The following is an 18,815-nucleotide window of genomic DNA, read 5'->3' on the forward strand; positions in this document are numbered from 1 at the left end:
GAGTACCATAACAGATAGAATCATTATTTTGCCGTGTTTGGCGAAAGTTTGAACGAATTTACATTTTGTAAGTTTCAACCAATCATACACCGGACTACAGTGGAGCAGCGTTGTGGAATATGCTCCATATTCCTAAGTTTTTCAACCCTCCGGTTGACCTAAGTATTTTAAGGCTGTTTCCTGGTAGTGGTTGCCTGGAAGAAATTGCTCCACAGCAATAAGGCAGCCCATTTGTACTGGTGCTAAATGTTTTAAATATGTTTGTATGTTTTGTTCGCGTGCAATAAAGTATATTTGATTTGATTTGGTCTCCAGGCCTCCCCTCAGGGAGGCCTGTGCCCAGCAGTAGGACGTGTATAGGTCGTTTCCCGTTATTATGATGCGACATGCCTGTGTTTGATAGGGAACTAAACCCTTCTATGCTATCGTAAGACATTTTTTGGTAACATTAACATAATATAACCGTGTTTCTGCGCACAGCTGCACAACCCGATTGACTTGTCCTTATAACGTTAAATAACCCATCTTTTAACTTCGACGTAATCGATTAATAAAACCTATTCTATTCCATTCTTTATTTCCGACTTCCATCCGTTGTGAGTCATACAACGAAAGAATGAAAATATTGCCAATATTCCAATTTGTAGTGGAAAGTTGGGAGTGTGCTAATTAGAAAACTAAACATTATTGGTCATAGACGTAACCACAATCTTACCTAATTACAATGTCAACATGGCGCCGTAGTTAAACAAGCCAATCTACCTCAACCAATGGTAGCTACTATAAAAGGTAATAAAATATAGCTATAGTTTAAGGAAACTAGCAATATTATTAAAAAATGGCAACAGTATTGGAAATTCAGACAGTTTTATTGCCTTATAACGATGACGACTGTACAACGGTAACCTCAGCCATTACCCACATTATGATGAACGTAATGAACTTCTTAATTGGCAAGTACCAGGTACATTGATTATGGCAACACATTGAACTACAAATTGGACTCATTATCACATAAGCATCATTAAATTCTTTAGATAATCCATACTAATATTATAAATGGGAAAGTAACTGTCTGTCTATTACCTATTCACCCTTAAACCGCTGAACCGATATAATGTGGTGCTGGTATGGTGAAAGCGATAAAGAAAAGATCATAAGACTGTTTTTAGCTTCGAAATCCTCCCTTAAGGAGATGGAAAAAACAAACTAATGTCCACATGGACATAGTTTTGAGCTGAAAGCTAGTAATTAATAAAATAGTTCTGACTGTAAATTTATTTAGGTAGGTAACCATAGATAGTAAAATAAATCAACCAAAAGACCAAAGAAGGGAAAGGGGGTAACCATACTCGCAGGTGTGATAATGAACCACTGGTTGATATCGAGGGATGGCTTGAGCATCGCAAACCGGACACGAAAGCGTGATTTAAGAGGCACTCTCATGGAGACATATTAATAAATATTTTGCCTTTATATTTTATGAGAAAAAAAAGAAAAGAAATTGGTTCACAAATTATTTGTCACTGAAAATAACGAATTTATAAATGGCCTTTTCGTATCCTTTACAGGATGAAATTCAATGTACCAACCTAACATGCATTCTTCTTGTATTGATTACTAAATAATTTCAAGACAGGTGAATGAAACAACCTGGTTAATATTATTTCTAGCTAAGGGAATTCCTTAAATAATGTGACAACAAGACACAAAGTGACGCATTCGATGACAGCTCGCCGGCCGAGGAATAACCTCAACTTTTACAATTGATTCATTTATGGGAAATCGAGACCATAGAAAGGATTAACATTTAGTGCCTAGACCGTAGTACCTACAGCAATGACAAGGAAATCGCTAAAATCAATCCAACGCCAGTATATGTCTAGTGTATGTATTGGCGTTGGATTGAATACCAAATTGGTACCTATCTGATGGACCCACCAAATCTAGGGAAGTGGTTCACTTCACCAAAAGACTGTTTCACCACTTCTTAAACTTAATAAATTATCTGAAAGCCTATATACCGGAAAAGCGCTAAATAAAGATACGTATATATTTTATATACCGAATAAAGATGTTTTTGAATTTGGAATTGACACTTATTCGCAAGCGGTAAAACAGGCCATTAGCTTACCATACGAGACTCTATATAGGCATTGATGTACCTTAATTTTAATCCCTGGATTTTATATTTATAATCCTGGGGTCCCGGGACAGTTCAGGATTCAGGAAGTTATTATGAAAATTGCAAATGCTAAACGCCTGCGAAAACTTTAATTTTGCAGGCACGTGCGACCTACCTAACGTGTAATGGGGCTGGATATCTCTTCGGGTAGAAAGGTCAGATTTGTAGTCACTTTTGTAAACAAACCGGACCTGTCAATGACCGCAGGTTAGACAAGTCGACTTCACGAAAAGAGCGGGGGAAAACACTAGAGAAGTGATGCAGCAATTTTCTTAGCAACTTTGACGTTAGGTAGCATTTAGCATCGTCACTTACAAGATGATGTCATACAATCCTGTACATGTCTTATCCTGTCTAGTATCTACGATTTAAGTCTACAGACGACATACACGGCAAAACGGCGACTCTTGTAAGGTTTTTCCAACAAAACCGTGCGAGATTGCGTAGCGAGCGATGGGACTGCTAAGAACCAATATAATCGCTTTCTTATGCTGACCTCCCTCAGCGCAGCTCCTATAAGTCGATTCTATCGGTTCTTAACAAACACATCCCTGGCTACGCATTCTCGCTCATCTTTCTTTGGTGGAAACGCCACCTAAGAGTTTCGTTTTTCGAAAAATGTCAACGTTGGATACCCGACCCATATGACTTTACTCGCAAGTAAATATAAAAATAAATTTGATTGATTGTTATGAATTTATAGGACATACCTTTTGGAAGATTCCAAGCAATCTGGTGGTGGTGTTGCCAGCTGCAGTCATAGCTTCTCTGGTCCGCCCCACGGACGGTAACTTGGTGGTGACCACTCGGTGGGCGCCGATCGTACCCAAAGTGTACACATTGGATTCGCCTGAGGGCAAAATATGGACGTTAATTCTTCCTATGACCTATCCTGTAATATAACCTCTTTAAAACACTGAAACTGTTAAATAAACTTTCAGGTTAAGTAAGCAGATTAAAATGGGATAAAGCTAGGAAAAAGACAATGATGAATGTTTGCTGCGGTTCGAGATTTTGTACGTATGCATAGGTATATAGTGCCACCCCTAGATTCGCCTTTCCAGGCTCTGTGTCTATCGTCAGCTTAAAACGTTACTTTACGGACTTTTCTTTCATAATTATCACATTGTCTCTCACTCTATTATTCAGTAAAGACTTATTTTAGTCTACCTAGACAAAGTTAATAAGAATAGTTGGCTACGTCAAATAGACCGTTTAGAAATGTTAAAAACTTTTTATAAATCATAAGAAGATTGATTGATTTTTAATGAGATTCTCAATCAAGATCGAATTTGTACATATCGTAAATATACAAAGTGATATCTTCCTTAAGACAGTTAGAAAAAATGAATAGTGACCAATTAGGCTTTCCCAAGACGCGGCTACAGATAATTAAATCAATATACTTTTATTAGCTTTGTCTTAAGACTTTCCGCCCGCGAATTTGTCCGCATGGACTCAAGTTACAGCGCGCACTTAGGTACAATTACAAGCCTTATTAAACTACCCAATACATCGGGCCCAATATGTCGGGATCGGGTTCAGGTACACTATTAGATACAAAAGCATATCGCCATTTTTAAATTTACATCCTATCTACAGTAGTGTAATAAGGCCTTAAGTCGTAGTATCTATTACCTAATATGTTCTTAAGTATGTAGGTACCTCTTACGAAGTTCAATTCTCCAAGTTCTCACTTCGTGTTGATCCAATGTTTGATCTATCTACATACCAAATTACATGCCAATCAGTTTAGTCGTTTAGTTGTGAAAGTGAAACAAACAAATTCACAAACATACGTTTGTGTTATAAAATGCATATTTGTATCTTCTTATCGTGTGGGTTGTGAGGTGAATACCAACTTCATCAACCCTGGTGTCAGGGTTATTACTGAGCCGCCAAAGGCCCCTGACATGGGTTCAAAGTAAGTATGTAGTAGTTACATACTTGTATAAGAGCCCTATACGGTTACGGTACCTACCTATACGGTTTATCCTTCCTGTTGCCATAAGTTTATCAGCCTGCTAGAAAATTCCAACCCGTGCAAATTAACAAGACACTTCGGTTGTGTGCCCTTAGATACCCTGTTTGAAGTGTGGAGTATAATTCATTCGAAATAGGTCCTTATCAGTAAGGGTGGGTACTTATCATGTAAGCGCCTTTTTGAAAGATCACGTCTTCGTGTCCCGCTTGTGATTTTTGTTAACAAAACCTGGCTATAGACAAGGTACTTTTAATCCAGATAAAAAATGTGTTTTTCAATATTTACGAGGAGTAAAATTAAATGAAAGAAATTGAGGTTTAGTTGAAGAAAATTACATCAGTAGATATGTGGTTATATGGTGTTCACTAGGTACGGTCACGCAGGAGCAATAATATGTATTCACTTTGGTACCATGTCACATTAACTTTATTGACAAATTGAACTGTAAGTCTCACTAAATGTCAAATATTTTATATTAGTGCGACAGAGTCCTAAAGTGGGTACATTATATTGCTCATGACTGTACATATAAGGCGACTCTATTTTTTTGACTTTTTTGTGTGACTCTCAAATAGTGTCATCCTCATCTAGGGAGATGATATGAGCGGGATAATGCTCCCTAGCACTATCCCGTTTTTCACAAGGTCCGCTTACCTAACCTGAAGATTTGACAGGTCCGGTTATTTACAGAAGCGACTGCCTGTCTGACCTTCCAACCCGCGAAGGGAAAACCAGCCCAATACAGATTAGGTCACATACCTCCGAAAATGCATTAAAATGCATGCATTGTGTGAAATAAAACAATTTACTTAATTTGTAATATTTATTGTAAGGTCCCGTGTCTCAAAATTTTGTAAGTACGTTTAAACGGTGCTAATAGTCTGTTATTAAAATTTTATGAAGGTAATAAAATTACCTGCCTAATGCCATTTGTAAAATTCGATAACAGTATCAACTACGTCACAATACATGTCAGAAATACGTCATCGCATAAAAAATGAAAGTCCAAAAGTGAACAAAAAATTACTGTGCGGAAAAAATGGACAAATATCCAAAGTTTTAGTAATAATTCCATACAAACATATCGGCAGTTCGTGCTTATGTTTTAGGATAATTGATTTATTGAATCATTATATATGGTATTAAATCTTTGTTTTCCCGTAAACCGTTCATTCATGCTTCTAATGACGTATAACACACTACATAGATATATAATAATTGAAATATAAATAATAAATTAGTTTCGCGGTAGAGTTTGTTGCAGTAACCCGTTACTAGTGATTTTATTTATTGGGTTATAAAAAAGTGCGTGGTTGTTATAATGCATTTTCAAATTATATTGTGTTTTGTGGCTTTCTTCATTAGCGTGGTGCAAGCTAAACCTATCGTGATGGATTTACCTGGATCAATTCATAACGATTGTTTAAATAAACGGTAAGTAAATTGTAACTATTTATTTTTTTAGTCTCTGATTAGAAACAACGTGATCGTGGCTTGTTTAAAAATAAATAATTAATGTTTGAAACGGCGCAGGATATCTGAAAATAGCTAATTTAGAAAATAGCTGATTTAAGCCAAGAACAACATAACAATATTTTTTTTATATTTTATCACGTTTTCGTGACGTACCTAATAGGTTACAATTTCCGTAATAATATATTGCGAGTTGTACCAATAACCCGATAGACTTATGTTAACAGTTCACGCTAAATGGGATGCCTATTTGATTAACCCGGGTTATTCATAAGCAACCGCCGGCCGGGTTGCAATAAGGCCGCCTATGTTTTTATTATTGATTGATTGATTCAGTCATTCACTCAATCATTTTAAAATTAACAGCTGTCAATCATCTGTCCCTTTCCTTTTTTCCGGATAAGAAAATGACAGGTATAATTTAAAATATAATTTGGATTATATCATAGGACATATAAGTAATATCAACAGACGGTATTCGATGCTGAAGTGAATTCCAATTATTCACGAAAATAAATAAGAATATTAATTAAGTATACTAATTAAGCCTTGCAGAAAACACATGTTTTATATTTTTTAAAGATTAACAGACGATAAGACACGTTTTGATATTGACATTAAGTAAATATATTGTTCTCACATGCATTCTTGGTGTTTTATTACAAACAAAGCAAAAATATTAGTATGGAAAAATATCTGGGAGCTTCTGTTTAATAAACTACTTAAATTAATGAATTATATAGAATTATGTATGAATTATATAGGCACTGAATATTAAATAGTATAACTATAATTGTAACTAGGCGTACCGTTTAGTGTAGGTTAGACTGCCTCCACACCCGAGTTCATGACATAATACGCGTCGGTGATACGAATAAATATATAAATACTTTATTGAGCACAATGGACACAAGATATAGATAGATATATAAAGGCACAACAGGCGGTGTTATTGCTCATGCAGCAATTTCTTCCAGGCAACATAGATTACTGTGATCGTATCGTGAAAATGATACATACTGTCGACCTCGATACATACTATGTGGTTCATAAAGTAAAAATATTAAAACAAAATATACCTTCTTTTACAGAAACGCAGAAATAGAAGGCGCAGTGAATAAAGAAATTTTCAAAGTACCACGAATCTTGAACGTTGGAAACGAAATCATTGTCACAGGACTCATGAAGGATGGCCATACTGTGTAAGTACTTTGGATAACTATATGATACATTATACCTAATAGTATAATACTTGAAGAATATATCTACATAGGGTAGCTTACGTCTTGAAAAGGTCACTAAAGTCTTGACAGTCGGGCATAATATACAAAGAGATTCCAAAGATTTGTGGATTTCTTTTTAATTTTTAAAATAAAAAAATTAAAAAAAAAAAACATTTAAATTTCAGATTAACAGTGAATTTGATGGCAGCAAATGAGGAAGGTAAACCGGACCATTTTAACGTGGCTTGCCAGGTCAGGTTGGATTTCCCCAGTGATACGAGCACTAAAGACATGATAACGTTCAACACTATAGTAAACGGAGCCCGCAAGGAGGTAGATGAGGGGATGCAGGCTACAGAACTATTTATAGGTAAGTTATAAAATAAGCAATAATACTACGTATTGAAGAGACACTCTTCGCCCCGCACCGTTACGAACTTGATAACCACAACACCCCCTAGTCTGTAAGACGTAAGTAAGGACTGTCTAACTCGCTTGCGCGCTCGGGATAAGACGTCACTCACTCATCTGTGTAGTGTCTGTGTAAGGTTATAGTTCTAACTTTGCACCTAACCCATACAAAATACTCAAACAAAAGAGATTTAAGATTAGACGTGCTTTGGGCCTAAGGTAACTTATAAATACCTATAGATAAATGTGTCCTAGGGTACAATTCTTCTTTTATTAAACAGGAGGGTATCGTATCTTTGTCCATCACTTCTAATGTTATGTATGCGAGTGTCCATCAAGTTTTCTAACTCAAATTCTCTTTAGGCTACTTTTTAGTACTTAGCCGAACAGCTGCTTGCGGTTTCAGACTAAGTCGTTACATGTCACATCAAAAAGTGAACTAAATGAAGATGAAACAGTCGAATGACGTTGTTTCAACTTCGTATGGATGAGATTATACTTTAGGTTTACTCTATCTGTAGGATATATTCTTAGTCACGAATCATTTGAAAATTATCTTTAAATAACTTGCGTCGTGCCGCGCGTAATGTTCTTAGCAACAGAGAGGTGGACGCCACATCCTGCTTTGTTAATATAAAAAAAAAACTTTTGTATGTTGCTCTAAAAGTTTTATCGATATTAAAATGCCATGCATTAAATCCATAATTAATTTTAATTAGGTATGAATAAAAATACTAATGTGAAGAATAAGCTATAATAGTCCTTGTTCGCAGATTGTATTTTTACCTATACCTTAAAAAAGAGGACAGACCAAGTGAATCCAATCATTCATATTTTTTGGTTATTTCCTTTCAGATAACAATTTCACCATGAAATTCACGATGAATACAAAGAACAGAATCGGGCTTAATCTCAAGGAATCAGCTGCTATACAAGACTGTGAATCGGAGTTGGGGATGGAAGCTATCCAGTACTTAACAGTTGGAGGAGATGTCCATAAGGTCGAACAACTGAGCTTTGTATTGGGGTAAAATGAGAACTGAAGTATGTTGGACTACGTCACATCATGCTATATGCATGACCATGCTCAATCATCCATGAAGATTGATTCATGAAGAATAAGAGTTGTAGGATATTCAAGGCTGCGGAGGAAAGCAGTAAAAAAGAGATCGAATAAGGCCACGATGAGCACAAACCTGCCATGTCAGAGGCCTTTGGCGGCTCAGTAATAACCCTGACACCAGGGTTGATGAGGTTGGTATTCCACTTCACAACCCACACGATAAGAATAATAGCACGAACCTTTAGATTCAAATGTTTGCTGGTGAAGAGAAGAATAGAGAGTAAGAAAAAGGAGTAAAAAGAAGATTAGGAACAAGCTTAAAGAGAGATTTTACTAGTCAACGATTGGAAAAATAACACCAAAATTATAAAAGTTCTTGGGGGTTACTACTACTTTTGAACGAATTGCTTCTGTAACTACATTATGACGCAACCAGAGAATAAACAATTATTTCAAAATAAAATGGATACTCCGCCCCGCACCAATACAAGCTTGGTGCGAGCTTGATCTACCTCACCCCCTCGATGGGGGCCACTTTAGTCTATATAAGCCGCAAGCCGTTAAGGAGAAGGATATTTTTGTATGAAGTATGTCACACACAACGAAAGACGCAACAGTTGTTGATTGATCACCCGATTTGTTTTAGTCAGTTATAAATCAGTGTAAGTGACTTAGGCGCCAATATTTTTGGTGACTCCAAAAGACAAGGAATCTCTGTGTGGCAATGAGTATGGTGCTATTTACAATTATTTATGACCTCACAGATGTACATGGCCTGTCACAAGTGTTTCTTACAATGTCATTCATTGTTAAAACACAAAGCGAATTGTCAAGGATTACTGTCGAAGTATAGATACTTTACGGGACATAGTAATAATGTAAACGTAATGTTCGTTTGTTACCAGCTGTACGTATTAACTAGATAGGTACGTAGTTATTATAAAGTATTATAATGTAATATAATTTATCTACCTCATATTTTTTAATAATAATGTACATTTTAGTATTTTATACTTGGTTCGTTTAATAAGATTGAATAAAAAGATTGTTAATATACTTAATTAGTATTTCATTTTCTGTATTTTTTACCTAAGTAATCGATTTAGGATCTATAGGTACGACTAAGCATAGTATTAATGTTGTTATATATAACCTTAGCGGAGATTTTAATCATTTTCAAAGTCAACTATAAAGCTCACAATATAAGACACTAAATATTAAGTAGGTATATCAATGATATACAACTATCATTGATATCAATGAGGTATACCTATTTGCCGAAGACACGCATGAATATCCCTTGCTTTACTTCAGTGATTATGATATGCTTATATTCTCTGTGACGCTTCATCGTTCGTCGTTCTAACTAGAATGTGTGTAACACACACAATTTTATTATATTTTTTTGCTTTGGTACCCAAGGGCCACTTATTCAGTTTACTTTGTGCATATTAGAATTGCCGTCATCAATTTAAGAGCCACGCTCTTTCGGTGTAGCATTCTCTATTCTTGTCTATCAAGGATCAATTCTTTAACATCCTTATAAGACACGATGTTCGCCTTCTCTTTAATTTGTTCCATGTAGGTAAACGTTCCCTTCCTCTCTTTCCTTCTACCATCCCTTCTATGATGTTTTTTAATGAATTCGTCGTATCCTATTAAGAGTCCAATCACCTTGCCTCTTGCATCGAAGTGCTAGTAAAAGGACAGATCCTCTTACTAGCAAATTGCATGTAAGTTACACTAATAACGAATCTGAGACACAATCAACACACAGGATCACAGTAAAAATTAGGTTACATAAGTCAAATAATGCATTTTTTCAGATAAGTATTATACGTGTAAGTATAATAAACCAAGTATTATTTACAATGTGTGTATGTTCACACTGACATCTGTATTTATATTACTAATGTTAAAGCAAATAAATTATGTTTCTACCTTTCTTTGCAATTTGACCAGAATATTTATTATTATCAAGTAAAATAAAATGACCACAGAGAAGTCCTTCACTCCTCCCACGAAGTCATTTGCGTGCAATTAGTTGGAACTGGTATCACGTGGGCGGCTTTAGAAGTACCTACCTTCTTAGGTACCTTAAAATGTCTGCCAAAGCCTACAACGACTATAACCTCGGCGAATGTTTATTAGTAAAAGTAAATTATGAACAGCTATGGCCAAAAAATACTATTTCACCTAGATTCTAGAGATTTCCGATGTTAGAAGTGAGTAACAGGGTGGATCTTTGTACACGCGAAATCAATATCATTACCGCGAACAGCATAATATTCTGGAATGTTTTCTCTTTTTTAAAATAACCAGTCAGAAATTACGTATGTTGCCATACGATAAGGTCCAATCAGTTTCTTGCAAAGTAATAAATTAAATGATTGCACTTAATACCTCTTGGTTACATGTCGTTTCTGTAATAGACCAAAAATACCTACAAAAACATAAATTGTATAATTATGACAACTAATGATTCATAATTTCACCACTGTTTACAAATAATTGACTAGGTTCACTGACTGCACTTTTGCTCTTTGATTGTAGCAAAGTTTTAACTTCTTCATACTGGAAGATCCACCCGACAAGTTTAAAATAAACGAGGACAAATTATAAGATTCTTTCCAGGGACTCTCCATGTCGGTATTATCCGATTTATTCATTAAACACTAGGTAGCTGGAAAACTCAGGTAAAACACGGGGAAATACCAGTACGCAATGCACATCATGCTGAATGTGAATAACGAAACGAAACGTGACAACATTTGCAAATTCGTACATAAAATCCGGTGAAATCATGATTACACGAAAGACGTTTCAAACTCAATGGGTAACCTACCTATGTAGTAATTACTAAAACCACCAGTCTATAAAAACATTAATTTATTGATCAAATTTAATCTAATTTATAATCCAGCCGCGCACTGCACTCGAAGCTTATAATAAGTAGTGTACAGAAATAGAATCCTATTAGGAATTTAAAGAATGTGTGCGATAGTTCGATTACCGTAGGTAGGTATGTACGTAGGTATATCGAAGAACATATTTGATCGATTACTAACTGTGACTAAGTAAAATGAACTAGTGCATTATAGAATATTTCGTAGCCTAGTTTCGTATCGATCGGAAACGATTATATTGAAACTCGCCATAGAATAAAAGAATGATAATTGACCGTCGCGCACCAATTCGTATCAGGCGCCGACCTCACGCACCCCGTCTGGGTCTTACTTTAGTCTTATGGCCGTAAGCTACTAAACAGTAAGGGGGAGAAAGCGCGCACTTACGCGTTAGATGGCACACTGTAATAATGAGATTTTTGTATGGAGTACTGTACAACGCCATCTAGTATAGCTTTTGGTGAACGTAGCCTGGAAAGTCTCTCATTGTTAAGCACTAAGGTATACAGATACGAGTACGAGGAACTGTCATAGATACTTTATAGTTTAACAAACTATCATACATGTTACAGTAGGTTGGTTTTAAGCGTTGAACACACAAAGCAATTCTAAAATAAAGAAAGATTTACATCGTCGCATTGAAACTACCATAATATGCTAAATGCTTTGAAAGTCACAACAACTCGTAATCACGCTCTTCTTTCACGGAGGAAACAGCAGAAGGTAGAGTTTTTTTTAACCGATAATATGTCGCCGCGATTAGTCACGCAATTGAGTCACGACCCACAAGTTAATTGCAACATTGATATGCTTATATATAGTATAGTATGTTACTATTGCAGAAAGTTTTAAGACCATTGTGAAAACTTGTTCGTTGTAGATTGTGTTCTGTTAGAGAATGAAACTTAACTGATTCAAAAGTAATAGTAAACATATTGACCGTGTGTACATCACACATCATTACCTACACATTACATTACCAATAAGATAGCTGCATAATTTTCTATATTAGTGGAATTGTGACCACATACAGTTGAATTGATAATTTTCCAAGCTGAATATAAATGTAAGTCACAAGGAGGAAAAGTCTTATAGGTGGCAGAATGTCGATAATAAAGTCGTAAGACTGAATGTTCTTTTGAAAATCCAAACCTTTTGTTCGACTATTGTGTTTGGAAATCGCGGTCGCAAGAGGTTATATTATATGGGAGAGGACAGGGAGGAATTCTTCGAAGGGTAAGTTCTTAATAATACAACTTGCTATACTATAGCTTCTATGCTGGTAAGGCCCTGAGAGCAAATAAAAAAACATAGGACACTTTCAGCTGCTTGTTGGCTTTGATTAATTGCTCGGCCCATTCTCACATTCTGCCCATTCTCCCATTTCTGAATCTATGTATGTATGCATACTATATTGAAACATTATGTACGTCTTTACGTTACGGTAAAAACTTTAGTACCTAAACTTTTAGTCTTCTACAGTACCGATTAGCTTCATTTAAATCTACTTATCGATTAGCATGCGGGAGTTACATATTATATACATAAGTTCACGCCTATTTTCCACCGGGGTAAATTGAGACTATGGAAATCCATTTCCATCGATCCTGACATACTTCTTTTGCTTCCTTCACAGTCATCAATCTTTTCATAGTTTCATACATGAACCTCATAAGGTTTTTATTAACTCCTGTTTTTCATGGATTTTTATTACCTACCTATAACATAGCAGATAGCACCATGTAGACAGACGTATAGTTAGTACAGCCACTCCTCGTCAGGTATGTTTAAGTCTCATGTAAAAGGGAGCGAGCCGATCGGAGATCCAAACATAAATTCAAACTCATAAAATCGAATTCAGTAGTGTAGAGGCCGAGCTGCCATTCGAACCAGGTACACTATGATGTAGGTACCTAAGTCACGCACGCGTTCTTCGAACAAGGCTACCACGGTTTTTTTTTCTGATTTTTATTATAGTACGTCTGGTACTCTATTGTCGTCTTAAATAATTCACGGTAACGTTCTAACCAACTACGAGCTTGTTAGGTGCGTTCCTTCGCTATCGTTATCGCTACTACTACATCGTCTCACCTCGCGTATTACAATGAAGGTGTGTGCGTCTGGACCACGCACATCAAATTTAGAGAACAAGTTTTCGTTTTTACTGCGTCTCGTCTCGGCATTTACTATGCAGCGTCGTGGGAGCGAGTACGAGCTACTCGATTCATTACACCACCAGTATTAACAGTAGTCTTCACCCACGAATACGTGTACAGTGCCGCGACAGACATACCGAGGTTATGCAGCATCGGTGTGTTTATTTTCCAAATTACGTCACCTCCTAAATCACTAGATCGATCTAAAACAGGTAGTTGTTGATGAATATCTCTTATAAGACTGACGTGTAGTGTAGTGAAGTTAATCCGTGTTCGGCCAAAAATAAAAATGTTGAAAGCTTGTTGGGATTGCATATCCGGGGCTATCGATAATAGGTAATCATACATAATGAACATGTATTATGTTATGCATAATTTACGTACTCTAGCGTACGAAACACAATTAATGAATTCTTACTTTTTCTTCAAATTGTGAACATTCCCGAACGCATATGTTGAATGTCAATGTCAATCGACAAAGCAAAAAAAATCGGGAATAGATAGAAAAGAAAACGTCAAACAAAACGAAAGTGGAGATTACGATGGACGTTTTATGAGTGCAAAAAAAGAAAATAGAGCTTTAACACATAGGTGATATACCTACAAACTCTTGCCGGTAAACATAGAGTTTATCACAATAGATCAATAAAGTGTTACTTGGTTATCTTGTGATAAGACGCCGCTGGGCAATAAAATAACCTATTGTTAGTATCAGTGTTGCCAACTTAGTGGATTTTCCACTAGATCTGGTGGTTTAGACATGTGGTTCGGCGAAAAAATATTAGTTTTAGTGGCTAGTGGATTTTTTAGTGGATTAGAGTCCTTCCAGTTAGCGGTAAGTGACGAATTTAACCACTAACACAACCGAATATGGTTTATGAGTTACTTGAGCGAAAGAACCAATATAGTTTATTTATTAGTACATAATACATACAATAAGTTTCAGATTGAGTAAGATCAAGATGCCTAAGCCACAGTACACCCAAAAGTTTCGTGATTGTTGGTTACGTGACCCAGTTTTAAGGGATTGGTTGCAAATAGTCGAAAGCACTGGTGATCCAGTTGCTAAGTGCAAATTATATGGCATATTATTAAGGAGTCATTATTAATAATAATTGAATAATTTACCCTGTCTCTAGCACGTCTTTACCTACGACGCGGCGCTAAAGAGGGGGAAAAACATCCCACGATCTGATTGCACTGATTCGGCTTTGGGTTGTCTAGTGATTCTATAGTCTCTGCTTACCCCGGTGGGAAGTAGGCGTGAGTTTATGTATGTATGTATGTATTTTATCTAGTGAAATTCTGGTGGTTCGAGAGACCGCTCAGTTTTAGTGGTTTCTGGTGGTTTGCACGGCCGCATTTGGTGGGCTGGTGAAAATAAAGTTGGCAACACTGGTTAGTATTCTGTAGAGTTATAATTATACGTAAATGTCGGTCGATGGTCGTACTAATAATACAAAGTTAATGTGTTACTCATAAGTGGGATTATTTTAGAAATCAAGTGCAGAATGAGGAGTCGTACGGTGTTCATTTGAACGGGAACACGCAAGGGGCACCGCCTTGGCCACAGCCGCAGACAGAAAACGAGACAATGTTCCTGCTGCCGAGAAAACTACAATATGAGGACAACATCCTGATCTCAGGGCAAATGACAAACCAGCCGCAATTGTGAGTACTATTTTGCACAATTTCTTTACTAATGAGTCATTTGATCATTTCATAGTCAAGTGTTCAGTGATAAACATCATCACTATTTTAAAGTTACTGGTAGGTACCTATAAGAAAAAAAAGAATATAATACGCGTCATAATTATGGTATGTACAGCTTAGATAAAATAAGTTCTATCTGACCTGTAGATTGTCAGACTGAAGTTTTGTCAAAAATCGAATATATTTACCAAAGAAAAACTTGTTAAAGGTCAATTATAGATTGTTTTTTATTGTATATAGGTATTGCTGACAGATAACAAGTAGGACGATTGATAAAATTAAGCAATGGATATCTAATACATTTTTGTTAGGATCTCTCCAAATTCCAACATATTATTATAATGCTAATGTTCCATTTATTTCAGGCTTACAGTAAACCTGGTAACAGATTCAAATGGAATGCCAGACTATCAAAACATTGCCTGTCAAGTAGAGGTGCGATTTAACGAAGACAAAACTTACTTAAAAACAATAATAAATGGAAATGTAGAAACTATAAATTCAGATAGTCCATCAGAATTGTTTGGAGGTGAGAATTTAAAACTATTATTCGCTAGCTTAACCTATATAACTGTAGAGTTCTGTTATCCAGGTATATACCTAATAATTGTTTGTTCCTGGAAATTACACTTAAGTTCATCTGTGGAAAGTACCCTATATCTTTCACAGACTTTTGAGTCAATATTCATCCAATTCAGTCCATCAATGTGAAAAAGAAACCGACAGATAGTTGCTATTGCAGTTATAATATTAGTATGGAATATGTTTTGTTAGCCAATAATGTGAAATGATGCAGTCTTCACTATGAAAGCATGTGATATCTAATACAACATACTACAAGATCGCGATATGGAATCCAAAATTTTTTCATTATGTTTTATGCAAAATATAGGTAATAATGCAAATAAAACATTTTTTTTTATATATTTTCAGATTCTTCATTTGATTTTGAGTTTAAGATAACCTATCGGGGTCCTGCTGTGGAAATCTACAAAGGGGATTCATACCTTGGGCAGGTAGACCTGAAGCACAGTATAGACTATATCAGATATCTGACTGTATACGGTGATGTACAAAAAGTTAATAAGTTAGAATTTAAATTTGTATAATTTAGATACTTACAAGGTTGTATAAAAAGTATTGATTTTATTGCATTCATAGAAATATATTTGTTAGTATGTATTTGATATTGAGTCCCTGCTATCTTATCATCACACTATAGAAAATGCAGGACAACTAGATTATTGAGCATGAGTATTCAGATTACTGAGTAATATAATAATAATAATAATTACATTTAAAAATTATTACTTAGTTCATGAAATAACTAATAATAAATAGTTTTATTCATTTGTTCTCATTAGTTTGATCGTCGAAGTTGAAAATTAAAGTCTCATTGGTTCTACTGCATTTACTTGAGTTACTACTAGTTGAACCTCGTTTTTTGACTCTGGTATATTCTATTCGCCCAGACAACATGTAAATCTGCAAAATTTTGCTAAAAACATAGCAAAATACTGAAGTGCAATAAGTGTCACTTTAATTCTCGCTACTTCGACCGTCGAACAAAATGGGAATGAAATCTCACTACCTATAGTTCAACGGTCGAACTAATGAATCAAACTAGTGAGAAGACCAATTTTATTTTGACGTTATTTATTATAGCGCATTTATTACCCAGTGATACCTATCTTGACATTGCATTTAGTTTTGTGAAGACACAAATAAGTGTGTGTTATTTCATTATTCCATAGTTCAATTCATGTAATTTAATGATTGACTATTTTAATTTATTAGCGATTTTTATTTATAAATACCCTAGTGATTGAACATTTATTATACCTACAGAGCAGATATAATATAGTATACTTAATTTATTTTATTACCTAATTATTTTTATAGTTATAAGTATAACACTTGTTGTGCGGCTTAATGTCTTTCTATGTTTAGTCATCGAGAAAATCCCACCATAAAGTATAGAATATATTTTTTATGTTGTAGGTATATACATACCTATTATTTCATGTTAAGGATATGATAATTGTTACTAAAATGATAGAAACTACAGAACGTGTTATAGACATAATTCATCTAAACTTGATGAGCAACATATTTGTATGTGCAAGAATAATTACCGAAAAAAAGTTTTGAAAATTTTGTATTAAAATACAAAAATAACCATTTTTAAAGTCCGTAAAAAACTGACAATAAATATCATTTTATAATAGGTAGGTAGCTAATGATTTTGCAGTATTTTCTGTAGTGTGACTATGCTTCTAAATACTCTAGAAAGTGGCCTTACATTAATTATGTCTAGTATTTAATTAAGAACTATTAGAGAATTAGAATTCCTGTTTTACTGCATGTATTCGCATTCATAAGCTGTGCTTATAAATAGGTTAAGGTAAAAAGATCCAGAAACAGAACTTATCTGCATTGCAATTAATATTGTAAACACTGTATGACGTGGACCCGGGATTTCTTCATTCATAAATCTCTGTTTCCTTATATAATATGCCATGTTATTTGTTATGCTTTGACATAAATTGTAAATTATTTATATCATTTCGTTACGTTATTAGTTGTAGGTACTTTTTCAGCAGCTATCAGTATGAATTCAATGTATACAATACTAGCTACTAAAGTAGCTGGGATGGTTTTAAGAAATGAATATCCCTGCATGTGCGGCAAAGAGAACGCTTCTTTGTGCCTATTACAAAAAATATGACTGAACATATCAAATACAGCTAAATATTACTGTTTTTAGCGGTATGTGTTAAGATACTTGTACCGTAGTAACTATACTACGTAAACAGAAGGCCCCTCGTCATACTAGAATAGCAGCCGCTAAAACGCGCGCAAATGGAACGCCAAAAGCGAGCACATGTCACAATATACGAATATATGGCCCCTAACGAAACTACTAAAACGTGGCGAGTATTGGTACTACTAAATTTAAAATGTATGGAAGGGACCACTTTTTTACTCTTTTTAAGTATATAAAATGATATTTAATCCGGTCTTTTGTTTTCGGATATCTTAGCCAGCCAGTGAAAAATGCCTCGACCAACATAAGTGAAAGCATATTGATTAATAAAAAAACTGCTTAATTAACTTTAGTTTTCTTTTTAAATCATATCCCGTTTCAAATTGGAATTTGTTATATCAACTGTTTCGAGGCCAAATTAATAATGACACAAATGTGAAATAAAATTCCAAAACATTGCTCAAATTAGCCTAACAAGACCAACTTAATTGACATGGTCTATCTAATAATATGACCAGTGACGCGACGGCCTTCCGAATAACTTCTGGGTGATGTCATAGATCGATGGATAAGGCATATTATCTCCTAAATCTTGAAAAAATACTATTCCGCTCTGTCTTCGTTGACATTTACGAGTATTGCACCATAAAGTCGAAGGCGACGAACTAATGGGATTATTCCAGATGTCCTTACAGAACTAGGTGTAATAATGATCCAATGATATAATTCATCCTTTGCCAAACTTTTACTGGGGACCTAATGTAACTCTGAATTTGGTTTCATATGTACAGATTACATTTAATATTTGTAATGCTATTGAAACGAAATATTTGCAATTGAAACGATACCTAAAACCTGTATACCCTAGGAGATTTTATCGATCGTCATCATAGCTCTTTACTTGTCTTTTGAGCGGTTGTGTTAATAATATTTC

At 35.1% G+C, this 18,815-nt stretch overlaps 3 protein-coding genes across 7 annotated transcripts in view; 2 read left to right on the forward strand and 1 right to left on the reverse strand.

Annotated features, from left to right (window-relative positions):
- LOC126369505 (uncharacterized) overlaps positions 1–18,815 on the reverse strand; it is a 37,532-nt gene that overhangs the window by 8,508 nt on the left and 10,209 nt on the right. For all 4 annotated transcript variants that reach the window (XM_050013950.1, XM_050013953.1, XM_050013952.1 and 1 more), the window contains one exon: positions 2,896–3,035. In XM_050013950.1, coding sequence (XP_049869907.1) covers positions 2,896–3,035 — 140 coding nt within the window. The remainder of the gene's footprint in view (positions 1–2,895; positions 3,036–18,815) is intronic.
- Positions 5,429–9,395, forward strand: LOC126369541 (uncharacterized). The gene is made up of 4 exons (XM_050014027.1): positions 5,429–5,603; positions 6,734–6,844; positions 7,051–7,235; positions 8,132–9,395. Exons 1-4 carry the CDS (start codon positions 5,491–5,493, stop codon positions 8,305–8,307), a joined length of 585 nt encoding a protein of 194 aa, XP_049869984.1. The 5' UTR covers positions 5,429–5,490; the 3' UTR covers positions 8,308–9,395.
- LOC126369542 (uncharacterized) lies at positions 12,325–18,228 on the forward strand. Of its 2 annotated transcripts, none has more exons than XM_050014029.1 (4): positions 12,325–12,481; positions 14,899–15,072; positions 15,480–15,643; positions 16,048–18,228. In XM_050014029.1, the coding sequence occupies exons 1-4, from the start codon at positions 12,450–12,452 to the stop codon at positions 16,221–16,223; spliced, it is 546 nt and encodes a 181-aa protein (XP_049869986.1). In that variant the 5' UTR covers positions 12,325–12,449; the 3' UTR covers positions 16,224–18,228. The 2 variants fall into 2 exon arrangements, with proteins under 2 accessions (XP_049869986.1, XP_049869985.1); XM_050014028.1 differs by lacking the exon at positions 12,325–12,481 and adding an exon at positions 13,366–13,737.

This window comes from Pectinophora gossypiella, chromosome 9, assembly GCF_024362695.1.
Source record: "Pectinophora gossypiella chromosome 9, ilPecGoss1.1, whole genome shotgun sequence".
NCBI classification, from domain to species: Eukaryota; Metazoa; Arthropoda; class Insecta; order Lepidoptera; family Gelechiidae; genus Pectinophora; species Pectinophora gossypiella.

Bases quoted from the DNA above. Each gene is read 5' to 3' on its own strand.
- LOC126369541 (XM_050014027.1), top strand. From the start codon at position 5,491: ATGCATTTTCAAATTATATTGTGTTTTGTGGCTTTCTTCATTAGCGTG. The intron at 5,604-6,733 runs GTAAGTAAATTG...CTTCTTTTACAG, and splicing joins AACGATTGTTTAAATAAACG to AAACGCAGAAATAGAAGGCG. The intron at 6,845-7,050 runs GTAAGTACTTTG...TTTAAATTTCAG, and splicing joins ATGAAGGATGGCCATACTGT to ATTAACAGTGAATTTGATGG.
- LOC126369542 (XM_050014028.1), top strand. From the start codon at position 13,691: ATGTTGAAAGCTTGTTGGGATTGCATATCCGGGGCTATCGATAATAG. The intron at 15,073-15,479 runs GTGAGTACTATT...CATTTATTTCAG, and splicing joins ATGACAAACCAGCCGCAATT to GCTTACAGTAAACCTGGTAA. The intron at 15,644-16,047 runs GTGAGAATTTAA...ATATATTTTCAG, and splicing joins TCCATCAGAATTGTTTGGAG to ATTCTTCATTTGATTTTGAG.